At 39.7% G+C, this 24502-nt stretch overlaps 3 protein-coding genes across 4 annotated transcripts; 2 read left to right on the forward strand and 1 right to left on the reverse strand.

Annotated features, from left to right (window-relative positions):
• Nucleotides 1-1858: 1858 nt before the first annotated feature.
• On the forward strand, nucleotides 1859-5365 carry snrpd1 (small nuclear ribonucleoprotein D1 polypeptide). The gene is made up of 4 exons (XM_032581918.1): nucleotides 1859-2014; nucleotides 2572-2648; nucleotides 3732-3923; nucleotides 5080-5365. The coding sequence occupies exons 1-4, from the start codon at nucleotides 2001-2003 to the stop codon at nucleotides 5154-5156; spliced, it is 360 nt and encodes a 119-aa protein (XP_032437809.1). The 5' UTR covers nucleotides 1859-2000; the 3' UTR covers nucleotides 5157-5365.
• A 418-nt stretch (nucleotides 5366-5783) lies between these two features.
• Nucleotides 5784-8280, forward strand: ggcta (gamma-glutamylcyclotransferase a). The gene is made up of 4 exons (XM_032580969.1): nucleotides 5784-6014; nucleotides 7352-7497; nucleotides 7600-7732; nucleotides 8004-8280. The coding sequence occupies exons 1-4, from the start codon at nucleotides 5838-5840 to the stop codon at nucleotides 8142-8144; spliced, it is 597 nt and encodes a 198-aa protein (XP_032436860.1). The 5' UTR covers nucleotides 5784-5837; the 3' UTR covers nucleotides 8145-8280.
• Nucleotides 8281-8780: 500 nt separating this feature from the next.
• Nucleotides 8781-24199, reverse strand: adnp2b (ADNP homeobox 2b). 2 transcript variants are annotated; one of them, XM_032580967.1, is made up of 5 exons: nucleotides 24185-24199; nucleotides 22544-22811; nucleotides 17460-17581; nucleotides 13043-13162; nucleotides 8781-12455 (listed from the first exon to the last, which is right to left on the reverse strand). In XM_032580967.1, exons 3-5 carry the CDS (start codon nucleotides 17565-17567, stop codon nucleotides 9642-9644), a joined length of 3042 nt encoding a protein of 1013 aa, XP_032436858.1. In that variant the 5' UTR covers nucleotides 17568-17581; nucleotides 22544-22811; nucleotides 24185-24199; the 3' UTR covers nucleotides 8781-9641. The 2 variants fall into 2 exon arrangements, with proteins under 2 accessions (XP_032436858.1, XP_032436859.1); XM_032580968.1 differs by lacking the exon at nucleotides 24185-24199 and adding an exon at nucleotides 21867-22031 and having other exon boundaries at nucleotides 22544-22942.
• Between the last annotated feature and the right edge of the window lie 303 nt (nucleotides 24200-24502).

A 24502-nucleotide genomic window follows, 5' to 3' on the forward strand; every position in this document is an offset into this window, starting at 1 on the left:
TCAGTTTGTTTCATTCACTCAGGCAAGAACATTGCGTCATTTATTCCCTGCTGTAATGTTTACAGGAGATTCAAACACTGCCTGCTGTGGTGAGAGACGCTTTGGTGCTTTAATCAAACTTTCCTGGCTCAAGATCTGATGCAGCTGACGCGATAACCCCAAATGAAACGGCTAACATCGGTCATCGCGATGTTAGAGGGGCCGGTGCGAGCCGTAACCTTTCAGATTACAGGTCGGTTTTCTCTTAGTGGAAGCACTGAACCTGAAGTCTTCATTTTACACCAGCATAGCTGGCAGGTGGAATAGATTGATTATTACTTTTGTTTTGTCTTTTTTTTTTTTTTTTTTCTAAGTTAGAATAGGGCTGTTTGTGTTGAATAATTGTCCAGTGCCATTTGGTGCCCCTCTCACTGTATTCTTGATTTATTGCGCTGAACCAACAACTTCATAAATTAGGGGGAAAAGAAGAAAGAAACTGCACTCTTCATTGATTTTACTTGATACATTCCCGCCTGGTCTCAAGAAAGGTTTGATGTGTGGCCAAATCTACAAGTGAAAGTGTCAGTGCAGAGTTTACTCAATAAAAAGAACTGAAAATGTGTTTTTTGTGTCTTTCTGGAGTTCTCCAACTACAAGAATGTAATCAGGTCAAACATGTGATCTTAATTAGAAATGTGTTGATCATGGCGGCTCTACAGGGGGGGGCGAAATGAGCCAACGCCTCTGTAGAACTGGTTCTGAGATGATGGTAAATCAATTGTAGTAAATTGATTACAGTCAACTGTAATTAATTGACAGATGTTAGATTTTACCTCCACAGCCTTATTTTAACAATTACTTAAAAACCAAGGTGTTGCACTTTTAGCTTTAGAAAAGTAAGTTGGTAAAGTGTGGCTGTCATGAAGCCACTTTTTTAAAGCTACTACATAGATTTTTCAGCTCTCAGATTAGCTTTAGTGTTGCCTACACACATAAATATTTGTTATTGAAAAAAATGGTCAAGTTGGAATCTACCAAAACAAGCTTTCAAGTGCACATTTGTCCGACATCAAAACAGGAAGTTGATCAGAGGTTTTTTAATCACCCCCTTTGTATTTTTCTGTTCCCCCGCCCCCGTTTTTATTTGCATATATCTCCACAGTAATGTGTAAAATTTGTGTCATATTAAATAAGATCCCAACAAAATATTCTGAACATGGTGGCTTTAATGTAATAAGATAGAAAATATTCATTGGGTATAAGATAAGATAAGATAAATCTTTATTGTCATTGTCACAAGGACAACGAAATTCAAAAGGTGCCATCAGTCAGTGCACATGCCCAAAAACAAAAAATAACTGTCTCACATTTCACACACAACGCAAGAATCAACAAACTGGCAAAAAAAAAAATAAACAAGAAAAAACCAATAAATAATAACAGCCACATTCTCACATACATCATTTATGATGACTAATGGTTGTTTTTGATTGCATTTAGTTTTGTTATTGCTATCGGGTAGAAACTGTCTCTGAGACGGTTGGTTCTTGTTCTGGTTGCTCTGTATCTTCTGCCTGAAGGCAGCGGTGTGAACAGAGAATGTCCGGGGTGAGAAGTGTCCTTTGTGATGTGCTGTGCTTTTCTTAGACAGCGGCCGCTGTGCAGGTCCTCCAGTGAGGGGAGAGGGATAAATGTAACTGACTTGACAAACGTCTTTTAAAAAAATACGAAACTGTCAGGTAATGCGTTTTTAATTACCTTTAGTATTTTAATTCGGGGGGTTTACATGTGGAAAAACCTGTTCAACAAATTGTAGTGAAAACTTGTGAATTTGAACTTTTTGTGTTCATCCTTCTGCCACTAGGCGGCGGCAGCGCAGGATCTCTTCTTTTTTCGGCCGCTACTTGATGACGTCACATCCCTGAACGTTTCTCCTACACCCAACGGCGGCCTGTGTTTTCACTCGATCGCTGTAATTTTTCTCTTCAGTGGAGGATTTCTCTCTACTGGTTGCCACCACCATGAAACTAGTCAGGTAAGGGGCGACGAGAGGTTACCGTTTAACGCGTGTGGGGACATGAGATGGGAAAGTCGAGCCGATAGAGACGGATGGGTGAAGATTAGGAAGCGAATTGATCGCGAAGAGGCGGGAAGAACTTCCTAATGAATGGAGGCTGAGCGTTGGTACAAATGAAATGCTCCAACGATTATGCAGAAACTTCTAGTTCTGCTGCAGTTATAATACACGAAAATTGGTTGTATGCGGGTTTTAATGCTTTACGCTAGTCTCAGTGTACGTTAGCATTGACCTACTAAATAAAGTTGTGTCTTTCCATTTCCCGTGATCTATTGCTGTTGAATAAATACTCTAGTTTATTTCGGGTTTTTTTTTTTTTTTTTTGTTTAGCTGTTAAAATAAATAAATTGGTGTTTATTTTGAGTTTTGTGAGGCTAAAAGCTCTACATGCAGAAGCTAAATAATACAGGCTAACGAGCTAATGCTAGGCTCAATAACAGCAGTCCAAGTAACGCAGGTGTATTAAAAAGTTGTGCCCAGATGTCGTTTTAATCCACCTCCAACACTGTCCACAGGTTTTTGATGAAGCTCAGCCATGAGACGGTCACCATCGAACTAAAAAATGGCACTCAGGTTCACGGCACCATCACAGGTAAGAGGATAGAAATAACCTGTAATGTCCTCCAGTTTACCAGCAGCAGGCTGAAGCATGTAGATGTATTTAAAAAAAAAAAAAAAGTTTAAAATATAAAAACAGAACCAAGAATAACACACAGTACAGTTAGTGCAAATTTGCAGCATAAAAAAAACTGCAGTTTTTTTAAAATGGCATACTCCGATTCAGAGAAACTTGCAAATGAGAGCCAAGTGTGTTTTTTTCCAACTCCCATCTTTTCAGTGACAGAAACACTTTGATTTTTATTTTTTTTTATCAAACATGGTTGAGGGCAAACACTAAAAACTTATAGAAGATAATGTTTTCAGGTCTGCTTTTAAAGCTAACAGCACCAGCCGTACTAATATTTACATCAAGACTTCTGCAACTTTCATCACAGAGAAATGTTTTTTTCAGTTTGGATCAAGAAACAGCCAGAAAACCACTGTGATTAAAAGGGAGTAACTTTGAGCCAATTTACTTGTCTTCATAGACCAAATCAGGGTTTTTTTTTACTGAAATTTGTTGTTTGGGGGGGTTCAGCCTAATAAAATTAATTAGCATGAAGTATCGGCTTTACTCTATCTGGATTTTTAAATATTACTATTATTCTGATAAAGTTGTAGAATCATGATTGCAGATACAGGTGCTGAGATATCGATTCGGTTTAAAACTCCGTCCTTTTTGAATTCTCTCTGCAAGCCATAAACGCTAAACTTTATTAATTCAAAAGCATGCCCCTTTTTTTGTAGTAGCTAATTCTTGAAAAAAATATATTTATTTTTTGCTCCAGGGCCTTTCTGCAGATATGGCTAGGTTTTGCTGAATATGAAATGTTTCAAATGCAATAACCTCTGAATTAAGACATTAACCTTGAGGTGGTTCAATTATTATTTTATTTTAAAAAGCAGTAACTCTAAATTAGTGCTTTTTCAGGCAGGTGCCCAGAACCTGCTTGGTTTTCTTTTAAGTCAGATTGTTAAAAGTAGTTTTGTCCTGAACTTTTATCATTAGGAAGCATTTTCAGTTCAACTCTTTGCGTTTCAGGTGATGGATGAGTGATTGTTGTTCTGTTCGCAGGCGTTGACGTGAGCATGAACACCCACCTGAAGGCGGTGAAGATGACCCTGAAGAACAGGGAGCCCACCCAGCTGGAGTCGCTGAGCATCCGAGGCAACAACATCCGCTACTTCATCCTGCCGGACAGCCTGCCTCTGGACACCTTGCTGGTGGACATCGAGCCCAAGATCAAATCCAAGAAGAGAGAAGCAGGTGAGAAAGTTAAACGAACAATGTCTGCTCTGAGCCGGAGCCTTTGGTTAAAAGCCTCTTTAAAGAAACGCTTAAGTTTTAATGTTGCCATTTTATGAATGTCAAGGGAAATTTAAAGACCGTTGCTGCTAATTACAAAGCAACTTTTTCTTTCTTTTGAGTATTTAGTTTCTGGTTAAGAGGAATTTTCCTGAGGCGATAACAAAGACAGGAATGTTTCCAGTTTCCACAAAGTTCCATTAAGTTGGCGAGAGGCAGTACAGCCACCCCTCAAGCAGAAAACTATAATATTAGTGAGATTCAGGACAAACTTGGTCATTTGAAAAGTGAAGCTTTTAATTGGCTTAATAACATTTTAAGCTGTTTTTTTTTTTGTATTTTAAATGCAGTAAGATCAAGAAGAAAGCGTGCCATAACACTTAATTTTTCCTCCTGCTCAACTTTAACTTTATTTTTTTTTCCCACATTAAATGAATTTTAAATCTATTAACCACAATATGTCTGAAGCATGGTGTCCGTGTAAAATTTAAAATGGTGTCTGTTTTTGTGCAAGTATCTTTCCTGAAACACTTTTTAGCATCGGTACGTTAAATAATTGTGTGTGTGTGCTGCACACGATGTGTGTGTGGTCCGTTTTGTTCTCTCAGTCTTTGAATTGTTTTATATACCTCGTGTTTCTGCGTGTGAATCGTAGTAAACATAGTTGGGACATTTTCTAAAGTCTGCTTTGTGATTTTAGGCACCAAAAGTGCCACAAAAAAAGAAAATAACCACTGATATGCAACATACTTTAACATATTAAATATGTGTTTGAACAGATGAACTTATTGTTTAAATGTTTGTGATTAAATAATTCAATGCAGACATCCCTTATGTTCAGCTATGTTTCAATATTTATTGCTGTTTGGTTCCTTTCATGCAGCCTATTATGAAATGTTTTCCAGCCTGTCAAATGATTTTTTGATAGACATAGTAGCAATGTTTATAAAACAATATATAAATTAGATTTTGCTACGTTTTGGCCCAATCTTCAATGTGTTATTGGGTTTAAAGGTTGCTATAATGATGTATTGGACTGATTGTAAATAATTTCTCTACTCCATTCTCGCTCCATTTCCTTCTGGTAACGTTTAAATGTGTTCATGTGTCTCATCAGTGGCGGGACGCGGACGAGGCAGAGGACGTGGACGTGGCAGAGGACGGGGACGAGGGCGAGGTGGACCAAGGAGATGATTCTCTGGTCTTCCAGTTTATTCTCATCACTTCACTGTTTGTACAGGATGTTTGGGTTTTTTTTCTTCCTTTCGTTTAGAGGAAACGATTTGTGAATTTCAGTGTGCTTCTCTTTCTTTTTTTTGTACATTAAGACCATAAAAAAGGTTCAAAGCTTCTGTTTTTCTTTTTCAAAACGATGTTTAATAAAGTGTTTTTGCACTAAACAAGAATTAGCTCTTTTTTGGGGGGGTGCTTGCACTGACAACTAGAAGAGACTTAATAAAATTAAATGTGATTAAGCAAGTCGTTAATACACTTAATGTTTTACTAATAAACTAAGTATTCTTTTAAGAATATTTAAGACATGCTCAGTGGTAAAAAAAGAATAAATTAGTAAACATTTTCTCTTAACTGGTCGAATTGAATAAAGTCAGAGCTTCTGTTAACCTCAAATATTAAAATATATTTTCTAAATGTCTCTGGATATTTTTAGAATGTACACCTGCACTGAGATAACGTATTATTCAATGCATGAGATCAGTTCCATGAAATATGTAGATGCAAAACCACAAAATATATTATAAATGGAAGTAGTTCAAATTGGCTATAAAATGCTGAAACGGCTTGCCATACCATAAAAGACAACTCGACTTTACCTGGAAGTCCGAGTTCCCGGAAGCTTATTGGAAACTAGTTACGATGTGGCGTATGTCGTATAGTTTCTACATATTTTTACTCATTGCTATATGTTTTGTAGAAATGTCAGGCAGCAGCGACGGTAATTTTATGTACTTTGCGTTTGGGAGCAACTTATTGAGGGAAAGACTGCAGCTAAATAATCCATCGGCTGCGTTCGTCTCTACAGGTCGACTAAAGGTTTGTACATTGAAATCAGTCAATCTTTTGCTCTTCGCGGTGCATTTACGACAGACTACAATTATGTCGGATTACATATATGATTTATAAAGTAAACCATTATGCATGTCATTTTTATTGTCCTGTTTTGGCTAGTGCCATGCTAACTGAAAGCATTTAGTTTCTGACCGCAGCAGCATTTCTTGTTTTGGCTGACATGACAGCTAGCCGTGTCTGGCTACTAGTTTTCACACTCGCTTTCCTCACTAACAGACAAACTAAAATCCCTCAGGCAGCGAAGATAAACTGAAACGAACCGCCGCTACTCATCTGCTTTTCATGAAAGTAGCTGAAGTCAGTACTCGAATCGAACCAGAGAAACCAGAGAGCTGAAGTTGGTTTCCGATTGCAGCTACCTATTAGCAAAACAGCTAAAGGGCTATTCCACCTAATTTTTCACTACCTTCAGCACCTTTGATTAGAATTAGACCTTATAGTATGTCTCTATTTCGCACAGCGAAATTAAAGATCCAATTAAAAATGTTCTAGTGGAACAGCTGGAGAAGTTCTAGTGTGTTCTAGATGCACAAAAAGGGATGCAATCGCCTTTTATTGAAGTTTCACAATTGTTTTTAAATATTCTGCTATTATTTGAGAATAATCTAGTCCAGGTTTGAAGAGTCGAGGTGTTGTAGGTGATCTACTAGAGTAGATAAAAGCAGTGGGGAAATGAGGTGGAATCGCCCTGAAGCCATTTCCTGAATCGGAAGCCTCAGGTTCGGATCAGATCTGGACTGGGCTCTTTATTAAAGGCTTATTTCGCAGCATTTTTGACTCTAAACTGCATTGGTCAAGTGTTTTATTTCACTTGGCCATTTCAAGTGTTTTATTTCACTTAACTGAGATTTTTGTATAAATTACTCGTTCGATAAAATGCTGATTTGCGAGTGTTAAAACACAAAAATAATTAAATAAAAATGTATTTTCTTGACTAAAGCTATCTTACTCGAGGTCCTGCTTGAAAATTGCATTACCCAGAGAGCTCAAGCCTGAACAGAAGTATTTAACTCTAATCGCAGATTACATAAAACATATTTTGTGGTTTGTAAAGCCTTCACTAATTTCCCAAAACTCCAAAAAAGAACTATTTTAAAGGGTTTTTTTGTGGGGTCTGACCATACTACTTTCTACATTCTAGTGTAAATCCCAGGTTGGGATTCAAATTCAAATACCTGTCAGACAGAAGAGATCTGTACAAAAATAATTATATGCGGTACTTATGAAATATTCTAGAAAACTGTTTTTAATTTTTGAAAAGTCAAACCAGTTTTGCATCTTTTGGTTATGCATTTCCACAGGACTACAAGCTGAACTTTGGCCTGTGGGAGGAACACGTGGAAAACTCGTGGCACGGCGGAGTGGCCACCATCGAGTCCTGTCCGGGCGAAGAGGTGTGGGGTGTAATCTGGACTTTGAGCAATGAAAACCTCCCAACCTTGGACAAGTGAGAGGCACAAATGCACATCTGGTTAAAGGTTTATCAATACATTGGCTCCGTTTAAACAGAAATGTGTTGGGGGTTTTTTCTATTCATGCTCCTTTGAAGACAGGAAGGTGTGAGCCATGGAATGTACTCCCCGCTGGAGGTCTCTGTTGAGATTGATGACGGTGTGCTACAATGCAGGACGTACCAGATGAACAACTTTCACGCCTCTCCTCCATCTCCGCAGTACAAACAGGTGTCCTGAGAACTTAACTTATTTTTCGCTTTTATTTAATCAAGAGTTTTCAAGTGAGAAAAACAGGAGTTGCCCGCCCCTGATCTAGAATATCCCAAAATATATCAGTAAAACCTAGACGTTTGGATGGATTTTCAACATGTGCCATATGTCAAAACCGTGAAAATACGTTGTTCTTTTGAGGAATTGCCCCTAAAACTGTGATTATTGGTTCATTATTTTCACACGTTTTGGTTTTTGCGTAAATATTGTTTGTTTCTCCATGTTGAAGGTGGTGTGCCTGGGAGCAGAACAGAACGGGCTTCCAAGGGAATACCTGAACAGGCTGGAGGCCATTCAGACCAACAACTACTCTGGCCCCTCAGTCCTGGATCAAATTAGAACCGTGACGCAGCTACCTGGAATTAAGTGAACAAAAATACAATAATGAGGTTTCTAGAACATTTAAGCCTCATCATCCATTTAGGCTTTCAAATGGCTGTATTCCTCTTATTGTGTTAGATGTAATAGTAGTTACATCCATGATGCTCTACTGTAAAAAAAAAAAAGCTGAAGGTTAATCTGTGTTTTGCTAGTTGAATAGATTTATCTCTTGCTGTATCATAATATTGTAAGCATCCAATCACAAGATAGTTGGTGTGGCCCAGCATACAGCCTGATGAATAGTAAAATTAAACATATATAATTGGCAAGAGTATTTTATTACACATGACTGAAATGACTAGATGTCTTCTAGATATGGGCGACTGTGGCTCTTTGGTAGAGTAGTCGTCTTGCGATCGGAAGGTTGTAGGTTCGATTCCAGCTTCCTCCGGCCACATGTCGATGTGCCTCTGGGCAAGGCACTTAACCCCAAATTGCCTACCGATCTGCATATCGGTGTATAAATGTGTGCGTGTTTGTGAGTGCGGCTGGGTGAATGTGACTCTAGTGTAAAGCGCTTTGAGTGGTCAAAAATGACTGGAAAAGCGCTATATAAGTTCAGTCCATTTACCATTTCTGCAAATACTCTAACATGAACATAATTTATTAAATAAACAAAAGTGAATCATGTTTAAAAAGAAACCACTTTATTTTTCTTATTTCTTTTTGGGGTTTTTTTTTTTACACCACAGTGGCCTTGGACAGAATGTTTTACTTTTATATCTAACCCAACGATTTTCATACTCTAGTAGTTATAGAAAATACTAATACAAAAAGAAGCAGCCAGGAAAACAAAACCAATGCACAGGATTATTCAGCAATGTGTGAGTTTAGTTTAATCTTTGCTCAAGTCTATGCAAGACGTGTGGACCTCACAATGGCACAAATGAAGTTATTCTGACAGAATATGAGAATTCAAATTAAGGCTAAAAAAAAAAAAAGGTTAACTGTAAAATTTGGAGGGAAGAGAGGAACATTTCTGAGGAGAATTTGGTCTGTGAAAAATGGTGAAAAATACAAAAGCAGCGGTGGTCACACAACAGATAAAGGGGTCAAACTTATAAGGCAAGGTCTAATATAATAAAAAATAATAATAAACTGAACCAAAGTAAGTTAGAAATATTTGAGTGAGTGGTCTTAAATAAAGGGTATAAAAGGCAGCTGAGAACTTGGGTTTGTGATAAAAGTTGAATCCAGGGAGATGCTGTTCATTATCTCAGTATCATTATGTTTTAGAAAAGCCTCAACCTGTCACTGCATCCGAGTGGAAACCAGAAGGAGGAGCACTGATGACATACTGAGGTGGACCAAAGCACTATTAGTGAGGGCTACATCCACAAACCGCCCTCTGTTTCAGGATAACTTAGATATTATGAAATGAGACTATGACTCAACAGAAAAGTCATTGGGAATTAGCAGTTTCTGTTTTGAATTTAAACGGTTACTTGATTTGCTTATTTTTGGTCCATATCTCAAATATCTCAGCTCATTCCATTGGCTCCTGCTCCGTCTCTGCGTCACCTACATCCATCGGTTCTAGTTCCTCCTCCACATCCTTCGCCCCTTCTACAGTCGTCGTCGGTTCCTGCTCCGCCGCTTTTTCAGTCGTTTCCGGTTCTTCAGATTCCTCCTCCTCGTCGTCCGACTCCACGATGTCGGCCGGCGCCTCTGGCTCTGGGATCAGTAGCTTGTGCTTCACTTTACTCAGCTCGCTCATGTTAAAGCCGAGTAAGATGGCGGCCGTGTTCCTCTTGAGGCTTTTCATGCACTTGCTGCGCTTCTTGCTGAAGTGACCCGCCAGCTCTGCTTTGGTTATAGACAGCCTTCTGCACAACTCCTCTGTCTCCGGTTTGGTGGCGTAGGGGTTCATGTTGAAGTACTTTGAGATAAACTCTCTGCGTTCGTCACTGCAGCGCCGCTCCACGGCGGTCGGCTCCAACACGAGCTTGACCGTAGGGTCGCTCAGCACCTCTGGTTCTGGTGGGGATTCCTGCTTCTCCTGCAACTCCTTCTCCCGTTGCCGTTTCTCCTGCTCTTTCCTCTTGCGCATGGCGGCCTTTTCTTCTCGCTCTCGCCTGTTGGCCTCCATGGCCTCCTTCAAAGCTGCCTCAAGCTTCCTCTTCAGCTGCCGCTCTGCCTCGGTTTCTGGGGGATCCGCAGGGGCTGGAGCTTGGATCACACGAGCTGGGGCTATGGCCCGTGTCATCGTCATTCCCTGCGGCACTTGGAGGAAGTAAAGTCCCGACTGCTGACTGACCTGCGGAGCTGGCTTTAGTTGTGGTTGATGCTGCAGCACAGCTGTGGGAGCCATGGGCTTAGGAATCGGTGGTGGTGGCGGCAGTGGAGGTGGTTTTGGAGAACAGCGACACCGCTGGATATGGAGCATCACAGCCTGCTGAGTGACTTTTCCTGTGTACACCCCGTTGCAGTATATGCACTTGAACGCCTCAGTTTTCAAGATGGCATGAATAGTTGGCGCCACAAAATGCTTCTGTTTCAAGTGCAGGACATGATCAGACTGATTCTGAAACCTCTCGTTGCAGAAGGGACAGTAGGCGCTATGGATTTTCATGGGTGCGGGGCAAACGTCTTGTGGGCTGCTGGCCTGCAACTTGAAGTAAATGAGGTCAGGAGAACTTGTGACTAGGGCAAGGTTGACCTCTGCTTCTCCCAGGATGTCCTTTGGTGCGGTGGTGTTCACGTCGAAATGAGGGAAGATAATGGCACCGTTACCTTTGGAGTAGATCCTGTACTTCTGCCTAAGAAAGTCACAATACACCTTGCTGGCTGGATTGTGCAGCTTTACATGGTCTACAAGCTGTTTGACTGAAAAGAACAAAGCTGAGCAGTACAAACAATTGAGCCCATGCAGCAAGTGTTGGAAGACGACCCGCTCCGTTAGCAAAATTTTGCATGTTAGACATTTGACGGTCTTGTCGGGCATTTTCTTCAGGAATGCTGCTCGGGCGGCAACGCTTTCTGACTTGGAAGCGGTAGATTTGGTCTGGTGGGCGGCCTCCATGTGCATATCGAAGACGTTTGAAGGGAAAAGTTCATTGCAGAGGGGGCAGGTGATCCACCTCTTGGTCTGTGGCGTGGAGTTACACAATTGCTCAACAGGCTTGAGAGGCATGGAAGTTTTCTGAGAGACGAGTGGAGCGAATGTGTACGTGGGCATGCCATTCACCCTGTTGCCGGTGGGGATAAGGTGACTCAGCAGGGACTGTGAAGTGAGCATGGTTCCTTGTAGGGGAGTGTGGTTTGCTTGTGAAGTTTGTGCAGCCACAACAGGCTTAGGAGCAACTCCAGCAGCCAGATTGGTTTGAGGTCCTGGTGAAAGAACCACTTGCTGCCCTTGTGGTTGAGCCTGTTGTGGTTGAGCTATAGGAGAGGGTAAGGTTACGGGTGTCTGCTTCAGAGACACATTGGACACTGTGGGAAGCTGGACTACGGACGACCCTTGGGGCAGAGCGCTACGGAGGGCTATCGTTGCACCTGGCTGGAGCAAACCTTTAGCTTCTGCGCTAGCAAGCTGCACTAGTGCCGATGCTTGTGGAGGGAGAAAAGCTTGGTTGGTTCCAGGAGTACAGATCAGAGTTGCACTGTTCGTGTTGCCTTGCAGCTGCTGCACCGCCACAACAGTCCCAGCAGGTTGGCCATTACTGGGTAAAACCAGCTGGTTACTGGGAAATATCTGAGGCGCCTGTGGTTTGGGGGCAATATTTGGGAATGTGACCAACAATCCATTTCCATTAGAAGTTGGTTTAACAGTGTAGTTCTTGTTTTCCGTAATGACACTCTGCACCTGTATGGTGACAGTATAGTGTGCTGGTTCCACCAGCATATGGTGCAACATTTGGTCTAGAGTTCCAGTGTTTACCTTGCACACCTTGCAGCAGTAGATCTTTACTGCTGTAGTCGCCTGCTGGTGCAATCTGTAACCAATGTATTGATCTGCCAGGTGATCCAGGTGCTTGAGAATGATGTGCTTCTTTATCGCGAAGATAGAGGAGGTCGGGAATCCACACCTTCGACATTGATACCTCTCAGCAGAGCGATGGGTGAACCCACTCTCCTTCTGCGGCTGTATGTTTGGGACGGGCAGTTTGGCGTGGAAGAAGAGCATGTGCTTCTTGACGATCTTGGGGTGAGCGATAAAGAGGCATTGAGAGCAGGGTGCCAGTGAGCAGTACGACTGAACGTATGCATGGCAGCGAGAGACGTGGCTTCTGAAGTTGTAGAGGTTTTGTGATGAGTACTTGCAGAGGGTGCAGCACAGAGATCGAGACCGATACGGCCACTGGGGAAACAAATGAAAATCAGGTAAATATTTAAAATAATTTTCTTCCAACTGCTAAATTTGTTAAATTAGAAGGCCTAAAAGATTTGTATGCATTTGAGCAGACAAGGAGGATAAAGTAAAGTCTTATTGTTTGAATAAGAAGAAGGCTTTTTGTTTAGTGTTATATCTAAGTATATTTGAAAGTTGGAAGGATACAATTTGCTGAAATGACCCTCAATAAAATGACTGAAATAACTTTTTGATGACATCCTAATTTAAAAAGTTTCAAGTACATTTAAAATCCGTTTTGAACAAAGCAATTAAATAATTTTAGTTTCAGATTTCATACTCTTTTTTAAAATTATTATTACTCAAAGTAATCATGCTTCAAGAGTCTCAGGCCTACATGAAAACTGTTTTGCAGAAGCAGCATACTTTTTGTTTTTTAATCAAGACATAACTTGTGCCTACACGATACACGACAAAAACATTTAAGAGAAAAAATGTAAGATAAAAATAAAATAAAAGCACTATAGTAAAAAAAGATTTCATTATTTTGGATTTTGAAGAAAGTCATGAAAGCAAAGGGAAAACATGAAGTTCACCTTCTTCTGCTGTCGGACACTGAATCCCTCTGTGATATCAACCCATTCCGTTTCCTGAAAGGCTTCTTCTTTTTCCTCTTCCTCATCTGGATTTTTCTCATCTGGGTTTTCATTCAGATCCTGCACAGAACAAACAAAATCATAATAGAAAACATCCCTTCAGAGAATGTTAAAACTACATCCTTTTTTTCCCCCTGAAGATCATAACTTTCCCAAGAGTTCTCGCAATCTCTGAGCCAAATCTACAGAATAAAAGGTTGCTTTCCTAGCTAGATCAGCTATGTTTGGACTTCTCCCGGTGGTACCTGGTAAGTCAAGATAAGTTGTTGCACTGATGAAATAATTCTGTTTCTGCAACTTATCCATGAAACAGCTCCACCCACAGACAAGATTCCCACATAACCTGCTTCCATTTCCAGATTTATCAGTCAAATTTCTGGCTACAGTGGACAGGATTTAAATGTATAACCTGTAAAACAGGCTGTGAAGGATTAAACAAAAGATGGCTGGAAAGATTAGTGGATGAATGGATCGACAGATGGACAAACATGTTTCATTTTTATTTTTCCATACTCAATAAACTTAAACAACAATGCATCGACCAGTGATTACCTAAGTCTGTCACAATAAACGATAAATCATTAATCATACGATAAATTAAAACTATCAACCTCATTTTAATTATCGGCATTATCGTCTCTTCCGGCCTTTTTCTCTTTCTGTTGATGACACTGAATGAAAAAAGGCTCAACTCCGGTGCTCTCCACTGACTCCTCCCTTCCTCATTTCCTTAGTGTAAAGCCCAGCGCACACACTACACGATAGACCACACACTAGCCGACAGAAATCCTAGGTATAACGGTTCGATCGGGTTCGGTCCTGCCGTGTGGTGTCCAATAATGGGCACAGAATAATGGCTACAAGTCCAGTGAACTAATTTTAAAACCAGGCATTAATCAATACTTTACTACAATCTACCTGCAATGCATGTGGCTAGTGTCAGCGTAAAGTCCTGACTGAATGAAAATCATTATAATCTATTTATGTCATATTAACGAAGAACAGCTGAAAAGTTACCGGGTTTATCAACTGGGTAGCAATTTCGCTCCAACTCCTCCTCTTGTCATTTCTATATTCTTTGCACAAAATGTTGAATAAACATTAATGTTTCCACGTATCATCTCCAATGTCCGCTGGACTTCGGGTCATGCCATGTCAGCTGTTTGGGATTCCCCTCCGTAATTTCCCCTCAGAAAGCACAGACAATCCACGCTTTCTGATTGGCTGCCTGTCACATTCAACAGGCTGCGTTAAGCTCCCAGTCGGGGAAAACCCTGATTTAGATTGGAGTGGCCACGACGATCTACCGTAACACACCACACACTACAGGATGATCGGTCACGAAATCACAAGTGACAATCTTAGAACGTCCAAGGTTCTAAGATTGTCATAAGGGGAAAATTGGGGCAAAAAAAATCATGTAGTGTGAACTATTGCATCAGGTAGTCGATGTGCCCATCTTCTCTATTTAAATCTAATTATTACTGAAGGGCAACATAATATACAGACTTCATAATCTGCACTCTTTTGGTTGAATGCAGTATTTATTTACACTTTGGCTTTATGTTGTTTAGTTTTTATTCTAGTATTTTATGTTAATGAAGACTGAGAATCCATTTTATTTTTGTTTTTGGTTTTTTGTTTATCAGTTCCAGTGTTTAGTGTTCTTTTGAAAATAAAATGTATCTATCTTTGGCAGGAAATCGCATGCATTGTTACGTAATTTTCATTAAATCAGTGTAAAAAGGTCTTCAAACAACATTATCGTTTATCGCAATAATTTTTGAGACAATTAATCGTTCAGCAAAATTTGTTATCGTGACAGGCCTATGATAACCACCTGATTAAAACAGATAAGAACAGACATTAAGGTTTAGTTTTATCTGTTTACAAAAACAAAACATTTTTTCACATCTTTTAAAAGGACAATAATAAGTTGGAGTCAGTGTAACATTATTAGTATTAACAAGACAGTCTGCAAAGCAAAGAAATCAGGGGACTGTCTATAGAACTACTCAGTTTTATTTTTCTCTTTCCTTGGTTTCATAATCCAACTTGCATAGCAACAGCTTATCTGAGTGGTGATGGTATTTTTCCTCAATTTTTTTATTTGGCTGTTCTTGAAACATTTGTGATAAAAGGTAAATAATACTGGACACAGGTAGCTAATATGGCAAAAACAGGTGTTAATATGTTGCTCGGCACAAATGCCTTGCCATGTTTTATTGATAGTTATTACATACTGCCCAACCCTGATAATGAATGACCCAATTTCATCAAACTGCATAGAAATCAAGTCATTGCAAATGAAAAAAACCCCATTTAATTATAAATGATGCTGCAACTTATCAATAATAGACACCGTGTAGACCTAAATGAAATAAGAACATTTTCCTTTGTGTTTGACCAGACTGGTCTAAAGTGTGCGGCTTATATAAAAAGTATTTGGCTCCTTATAGTACTTTTCTTCTGGTTTTGTTTGTTTTTTGGTCACGCTTCAATGTGATTTTTTTTCTGGGCATAATCAGGTCTGATTACAGATGTCCTGATCTAACAAAAATAGAATGAGAAGAGAAGCTGCAGTCATCCATCATTTATATCTAAAGCAGGGGTCTCAAACTCCAGGCCTCGAGGGCCGCAGTCCTGCAGTTTTTAGATGTGCCACAGGTACAAAACACTGGAATGAAATGACTTAATGACCTCCTCCTTGTGTAGATCAGTTTTCCAGAGCCTTAATGACCTAATTATTCTGTTCAGGTGTGGTGCAGCAGAGGCACATCTAAAAGTTGCAGGACTGCGGCCCTCGAGGACTGGAGTTTGACACCCCTGATCTAAAGTTTTGGCACTCTGGAGAACCACAGCGAGAGTCTTAATCTACAAATCCAGAAAATGCGCGACTCTGAATCTTCACTGGTACTGCAAATTACTTAAAGAGTACATAGAAAATTTATGCAAGTAGTCACAAAGAACAAGCACATCATCAATATCTTTTCAGGTCTCACTTCCTGAGTTAAGGTCAGTGTTCCTGATACAACAGTAGGAAAAAATAGGTAATTAGTAATAAGAGCACTTCTCAGCTTGGAAAAAATAAAACCCAAGCCAATAAAGTTCATTTTTAACCCCTTAACCCGCATCGGGACGCCCACATGCCGTTTTTCCATTGTATTTTACAGGGTGAGCGATGAGGGTTTAAACTCTTACGGAGTCCATTATGATGCTTTTGTATGGCAGCCTAGAGCCCCCCCCCCCTTTTGAGTGACACCGAAATGGCTTTTTCCGAGCCAATACTATCCAGAGAGCGACTTCAGTTCATTTTGACATGCTTGTATTCTTTCTGGAATATTTCTGACTGGTCAACTCGGAAACTGAATCTAAAGCCACCGATGTGTAGCCAACACACGTCCTGTCATAAGGATATAAGGCATTTTGGGGTTTGTTTTGACATTAATCCACCAGCTGCATGCGTAATGTGTGCCCCTTTTCTGCGTCAAAGTCAGGCTCTGTGCGCCCTCATGCGTAACGGTGTTTACAGGACTTTTTCTCACCAACGGAAAGCCACATTGTCAGAACGTGTCAAAACCGGATGCATTTCTTCAGCAGAACTTCACAACTCACGGGAGTGGATGAATATGGCTGTAAGAATGCTGACACGTTTTGGATTTGAGAATACCGGAAACTTTAGTCAGGGGGGAGGGAGGTCGAAGGAGAGATGGTGGGGTGGGGCTAGCGTTAGAGTGCTGGGCGGCGAGGTGCACGGACGGATGGGGGCGGGGACAAACAGCGTATTGCAAGAAGGAGGAGATTTAATATGTCCCTCCTTTAAGCATAGTCAGATCCTACTAAATATTCAAAACGCAACAGCAGAAAGCCTGTTCTTACAACTCAGATGCTGGTTGCTGCTGCTTATATGAGAAAGAAGTTGTACAGTTTCAAAGATGATGTCAATCAGAAGTTTAATATTAATATATATATATAAAACACATTTCAAGAATATAAAAAAGATGTTAAAATAATAAACTACTGCTGGCTCACTAAGGATGATTTCAGGACTTCTCTCATTCATAAAAAGATAATTCTGTTTGAATCATATTGATAACTAAATTGAAAAAGACCTTAAAGGAGATATTTAACTTTCTTTGAATAATTTGCACCGTTAGTAGCATGCACTTTGTAACGTCAGACACAGTACGTAGTTACAAGTTATGCAGGACGCAGATGAGGGTCATCCTATCAGCACGTTAAAAACTGCATGAAAAGAGCAATAACTTGAAGGAAAATCACAATTAGAAATGACATTTACAGCCTCCTGATATATAAAACGTTTTGTAAGTTATTGAACAATAACAATGAAACATACCTTCAGCCAGTTCTGACAGTCTTCGAGGCCGATCTCACTTAGGATGTTTTTCACTGCTTTACGAGCCTTTCGAATCTTTTCTACACTTCCTACTGGAAGTTGATACATGATTTACTGCAAACCTTAAAGAAAAAGAAAAACATAAAACCATGGCACAATTAGACAATGTAAAACAAGTTAAAACTCCCAGATTGAATGACCTGATTTTGTGCACATGCAGACCAACGGTGGGGATATATATGATTTGATTAGAAAGGAGTTGGCACCGCCAAAGTAGTCTCAGAAGACATAAACTGTGGCCTCATTTGTGGTGGGGCAGGGAGTGAACATCTGAAAGAAGGTCATCATACATTAATCCTAAATTGACTGAATTTAGGATTAATGTACTCTAGTCGTAATGCCCATTTGAAACACAGTAAATTAGCCACATTCACCAACTTGGGGTTAAGTGTCTTGGCCAGGAGAATATACACATGAAGCAGGAGGAGGCTGCAATCAAACCCAACATTTTTGGATAGAAAGGCAACTACTTCTCCTACTATTACCTGCCACAGTTACAACAGTGTAGAGCACAGGTGTCAAACTCCAGTCCTCAAGGGCCGCTGTCCTGCAGTTTTTAGATGTTCCACAGGTACAAAACGCTGGAATGAAATGGCTTAATTACCTCCTCCTTGTGCAAATCAGTTCTCCAAAGCCTTGCTAATGACCTAATTATTCTATTCAGGTGTGGTGCAGCAGAGGCACATCTAAACGTTGCAGGACAGCGGCCCTCGAGGACTGGAGTTTGACACCCCTGGTGTAGAGTCAGTAGACATATTAGAGAGCATCCAGACAGGCCAGAGTATGAATAGCAATGTGAGGTTCTAAGTCGACCAGTGTTCTAGACCTGAGGTGTTTAGTCCGTTTAAAACAAACTCCATTTAATTTCCCCTCTTAGTCCGCTTGTGTAGAAGTGAAGGCAGCAATCAAACTAGGGTGTTTTTCAAAACAATCGTGCCAAGTCCACTTCCACCAAACGGTCTCGGTACAGTTTTCTTTAGTGACAAGTTTTGGTTTGGTTAAGAGTTTTCCGAACCACCCAAAAAAACTTACCTAATCAACTGATTTGGACCAAAGTAAACGAATTGTACATATGAAAAACGCCCAAAGTGGTCACATTGCACAAATGCAAGGCATGTGAGGTGCACACTCTACAACAGGGGTCTCAAACTCCAGTCCTCGAGGGTCTCAGTCCTGCAACTTTTAGATGTGCCTCTGCTGCACCACACCTGAATAGAATAATTAGGTCATTAAGGCTCTGGAAAACTGATCTACACAAGGAGGAGGTCATTAAGTCATTTCATTCCAGTGTTTTGTACCTGTGGCACATCTAAAAACTGCAGGACTGCGGCCCTCGAGGCCTGGAGTTTGAGACCCTTGCTCTACAACAAAGAGAGAAATGATGTGTGTGCAAACTGACTCCAGTATTTCACCACTGCCATGTTCACACACCCCAGATAGCAATAAATGTACGATTTAACCACACAGTACCATCTCATGCAGACATAAAGTGTGACTTCTATTTGAGTATGTAAAGTTCTGTTAAAGGTGTCTAATGCGATGACATGCCCTACAAAATTCACTCATTCATTTAAGTGATTGCTGGATGCTCAGGTAACTCCCTGATTGCACCATCACTTCACTCTTTAAACCCAACAATTAAACCTCCGGTACTATTCTAGATGTGCCAGTTTATTGCTCAACAAACTATTTACAAACCTATTAATTTATTTACATGCGTATCCAATCAAGTCTAAACCAGACCATCCCTTATAGCTGTTTTTCTTTTGTAAAGTAAATTTGATAACAAGTGCATCTCAGTAATTCATCTTAAAAACACTTTAGAGTAATTGGACACAGTATTATATTTCAGATGTTTATTGTTAGGACTCCTTAATTTATTTGGTTACTTTGCAGTTGTGGTTCTGGGTTCAGTTGTTTTAGGTTTTATTTTATAAAAAGGAAAGAGTTGGATTAGTGTAGGATGTCTGACTGCATGAATTATATAATTCAATTTTCTTCAAAAAAAAATTGCAAATGGTTATGGCTATGAATAGAAAGTTTGCCTATTGTGGTTTTCTCTGTACTTAAAACATAAACTATAAGGACTGTACTTCCCTATCCTCTCATACAACAATAACACATGGACTATCCTCACACACACACACATCACGGACTGTTTTCTTCACACACACATACAACCTGTAAATTTTATCTGCCATTATTTATTTATAATCCATTCCCTAACATTCTTGTATATTCTGTATAATCTGTGCATATAGCTCCCATATTTATATTTATATACAATATCTATATCTCTTGCTATAACCCCTTATAGTCCATACATACATAGTCTTGTACATCTGTAAATAAATATTTATATCTCGTAGAGCACTTCTGGATAGATGCAAACTACATCTCGTTGCTTGTACTTGTGACAGTGCAATGACAATAAAGTTGAATTCTATTCTATTCTATTCTACTTGGCAACTTGTCCAAGTTGCTAATATTCATGTGACTTATCCAAGTTGCCACATACAGAATGCTCTCTTCAAAGTCACAGACTTTTTTTTTATTACAGGTTGCCTTTGAACAACTGGTTTGTACACCAAGTAAAGAAAAACATGTATATGATTTGACTTGCCAAGAGAATGTATTTGAAGATACATTCATCCAAGACATATGCATAAAACAAATTCAGCATTTATTTTCTCTCGTTCTGGTAGACTAGCTGAAAACTGGTAAAATATTGGAAGCGTAGTAGACGGTTATATTGGGATAATAAACCTGATGACACTACATGTAGTGTCGAGAACAAGATATTGCAAAGCTTACATCTTTGCCAAAATAAAACTTGCAAAACCTTCTTGGTAAATAATATGGAACAAAACAATAATAGTTTCACAGTAACATGTCCTGGATTATCCCATCTGCAGTTTAACAGCACTGCTACTCCACGTCCTTTACTCTTGCTACTCCTCTTAAAATCTCAGTCTCTAATGGTTTGAAAGCCGGGCACAGACAGAGAGTCGGGGATTTGATCCTGCAGCCACATCGCAGTGAAACATACAGAAAAATACTGAATTCTCAATACTCAGCCTGGGTGCTTAAAGTTAATCAAATTTGTTGTTTGCCAAAGATCTCACACAGGATCATTATTATTGAAGGAGAACTTCCTCATTCTCTCTTTCTCATTCACTTCATTTGAGATGTTAATCAGCTGCTCTAGGTGGCCAACAACAAAACCCCTACACTGTTTCTATGGCTACCCATCGTAAAACCTACGGATCCACAATATAACGGGATCGACATCCGTGAAAGCCGATGTCAAGTCATTTCTTAACATATTGGTATCAGTCCGTGAAGTTAAACTGAGCTGAATTTAATAACTGATGTTTATTTCCATCTTGTTGCCTTTTGTGAATGCGTTTCAGGTGGGGGAGGGGAAGGTGTTGGCCATGTGGTATTTGTCCAGTCATGTGACAGAGATAGTGATGCAGCAAAGGATTGTGGGTTGTTTTAACTATCAAAGAGAAGCAATGTAGAGGTGGAGCCATTTTTACATAGGTTCAAGAATGCAGAGAAATAAATACATATATATTTTAGGTAAATATCAGTTATTGATCAGAACAGCAGTATTAATATTGGATATCAAAACTAGACCAAATTTCTATATTGGTGCAATGCTAATAAAAACTGGCCAAAAGTAAATTGCCCAGCACCCTAAACCAGAGGGAATAATAATAACAACGTATTAATAGCTGGTCTTATAATAATATTCAAGTTTTCTGAGAAAACCTTTAAAAATCAGGGTGCAGTCCATTTAAACCTAATTAATTTTAATATTTCCCACAAATAAAATATCCTACTACTGCGTCATTATTAAGTCTTTGGAATAATCAAGAAGATTAAATAAATATATAAAATGTGAAAAGGTAAATGAAAATGTGTCTTTTATGGTTGGTCACATTTCTATTATAATATATAACAGTTATATAAGACAATGTGTTGTACTCTAAATTGAAATGTTGAAATAGCTTTTATTTTTGTATGCCAAATAACAATGACCTGTCCACTGGATTGGAACAGCTTTGTCTGACACATGCAGCAATAAAGATAGGATCTTTTTTATTTTGAGTGATTCTAGCATTGTTGCATCTCTGGTGTGGTCCAACAGGATGTTATGTATACAGAATTTGTATATATCTGTGCATATATACCAAGATGCCTTGAATTATTCCACCATGCTCTGTTGTGACTGTTGACTTGTTCAATCATGCTGATTTAATGATTTAAAAAAGCATGTTTAGATTTTTATAAACAAATATATTTTGTGTTGAAATGGGTTCAAAGAGATATCAGAACTACCTGAATGCATTTTAGTGTACATTTTAGCGTCTTCCACACAAGCACGGTTCTAAAGGCTCATATCACTGGTATGGATCTCGTCATCCTAATCACCATCTCTTTGTGTGTCCCTGTACTTCTCATTTTGTTGCCTCACACTTAATGAATCATTGTGATGCCGGGATCCTGCCAATTACAAGACAAAAAAAATCTACTGAAATGTTGTTTTTCCACTTTAAAATGTTCCTTTAAATTGAATATGGTGCAGTATGCAAATCTGTAAAAATGCTAATGTAGAAATGTATATGAAATATATCAAATTGCTAAAAACAGCATTTAAAAAAGTTATATATAAATCACGAATGTAGTAATAATCCTGTTGCACAAAGATTTGTTTGCTTTTTTAAAAGCACGTCATGGTTAATATGATTTTTAAAAAAACATAATTACCGTCCAACAGTTGGTTTGTTAGTATCTGAACACACCTAAATAGTTGTTGTTGTTTTTTTTTGCTATTCATGGCTACCTAAATCCAATCCCTTCCCCTCTGCAGACATTCAGACTATCAGCCACATTGGAGTCAGGAACCAGAGGCTGGCAGTGGCAGCGTGCTGACAGATAACACGCCAGGTCACAGAGCCGGTCACAGCGCATCTTCCCACTCCAGCAACACACAGCCTCTCCTCGCACATACTTACCTCGGCGATATTTTCGGCGCAGATTAACGTTAGTCGTCGCTGCGTCTCCTCCGGCGGAGCCACGGTGCTCCACTTCCACCGGCCCGCAGATGTGTGTCGGTGAACTGCGTCTGCTCCCAGCGCTGCTCAACCCCCCGCTCACCGGAGCAGCATCCCCTCCCCACGCACGCCGCGCTGAGGGGCTAAAGTTGAATGTGAACGGCGATTACGGCGCAAGGAATCCGAAGATAAGTTATTTTTGGTCTAGCTTTTGTCCCCTTTCTTCCTCCTGTTGAGGAAAAAAAAAATGGCGCTCAAGTTCAGGATCTGACGTAGCGACTTCATTTGCATACAGCACAACCTGACCAATAGGAGACTTTACATTCTGGAAAACTGTACAACTTTTTACTCTGCCGCTTTTGCAGCCAGCATGGCCCCAACCTGTGCACATGGTGTGTTTCATAGTCTAGTTTCAGATTTTGATGCCACATTAAACCTGCAAAGTGGACTTTTTCATTCTATGAGGAATAGCTAGCTAGGGGGCGTGGCCACCTACACCCTCACTGGGAGTCACGTGGTACTAGACCACCAGTTAACCAATAGCTTGTCGAGAAAATGAGCTAAATGGGCGGTCCTTTGCTTGTGATGTCATATCATGCAACTTTTTGTGGCCAATCACATTGAGCATCCATTCTACCAAGAGACTCATAAGTTACATGGGTTTTGGCTAGCATTGCACAAAGTATAAAAACTACCATTTTCAAAAATGTTGTTATTTTTATGTCAACTGCGATTCAGTTTTCATGCACTGCTGTGTGGTTTCGTAAAAGACAATCCAATTATTTTTCACATGAACAAGTTAAATTTTGACGTTAGCTCCTAAAAATCTTATTAGAAAAGTTAAGGGGCACGTTAGGCATCCGACTGAGGCCCATCACTTGACCTCCATATCCAGAGGTCGTATTGGTTTTTGAGGACATCGCTACATCGCTGTTGTTGAAGTGAAGCTCCTCGAACTGACGTGACGAGCGACCACCGAGGCATTTTTGCTAGCAATCTACTGTTCTGTTTCAGATCACTTAATGTAGATTAGGCATGACTTAAGTCCACATCAATTGATGCTGAATGGTGACAGTTTTAATTTGTCATTTTTAGATTCCTGTTAAACGGTTGTTAAAATTATACCAACGAAATTAAGAATTTGAATAGCAAAGTCATGTTTCTTGTTGGGCTCTACAAGGAGAAGATCATATAATGAAACAAACTGAACAGATGATTTGCTGAACTGCAAACCCTTAACAATAAGAGTTATATAATGCCATTTCTTAAGAAAAGTACCAAACATCAGGGAAATCCATTTTTTAGTTCAAGACTTGTCATACCAGCTTATTGCATTTAGACCACAGGTGTCAAACTCCAGTCCTCAAGGGCCGGTATCCTGCAGTTTTTAGATGTGCCACACGTACAAAACACTGGAATGAAATGGCTTAATTACCTCCTTCTTGTGTAGATCAGTTCTCCAGAGCCTTGCTAATGACCTAATTACTTTATTCAGCTGTGGTGCAGCAGAGGCACATCTAAAAGTTGCAGGACACCAGCCATGGAGGACTGGAGTTTGACGCCCCTGATTTAGACAAAACAAAACAAGCAATTCAGACTTACTTTCTCCATCTTGAGGTCATCTTTAGAACATTAATCTAAATAAAAAGTGATAATGGTAAAATATGTTTATGCCTTAAATGTTGAAAGATATGAAAAAAGTACTTACAAATTTGGTGCAAGCAATATTTACCTGTTATGACCGTTTATTGCATTGTACTCCTGAACTCACTCACTTGTTCACTTAACCAATGGTCTCATCTCTGGGTGGCTTTGTCTCAGACACTATAAAAATACATATCTTCATAATATTTCAAGCACCCTGATGAGTATGCTCAGTACCAGAACTTCAGAATGCAATATTTTCAACTAGAGTTAATT

This window comes from Xiphophorus hellerii, chromosome 13, assembly GCF_003331165.1.
Source record: "Xiphophorus hellerii strain 12219 chromosome 13, Xiphophorus_hellerii-4.1, whole genome shotgun sequence".
Classification (NCBI taxonomy): Eukaryota; Metazoa; Chordata; class Actinopteri; order Cyprinodontiformes; family Poeciliidae; genus Xiphophorus; species Xiphophorus hellerii.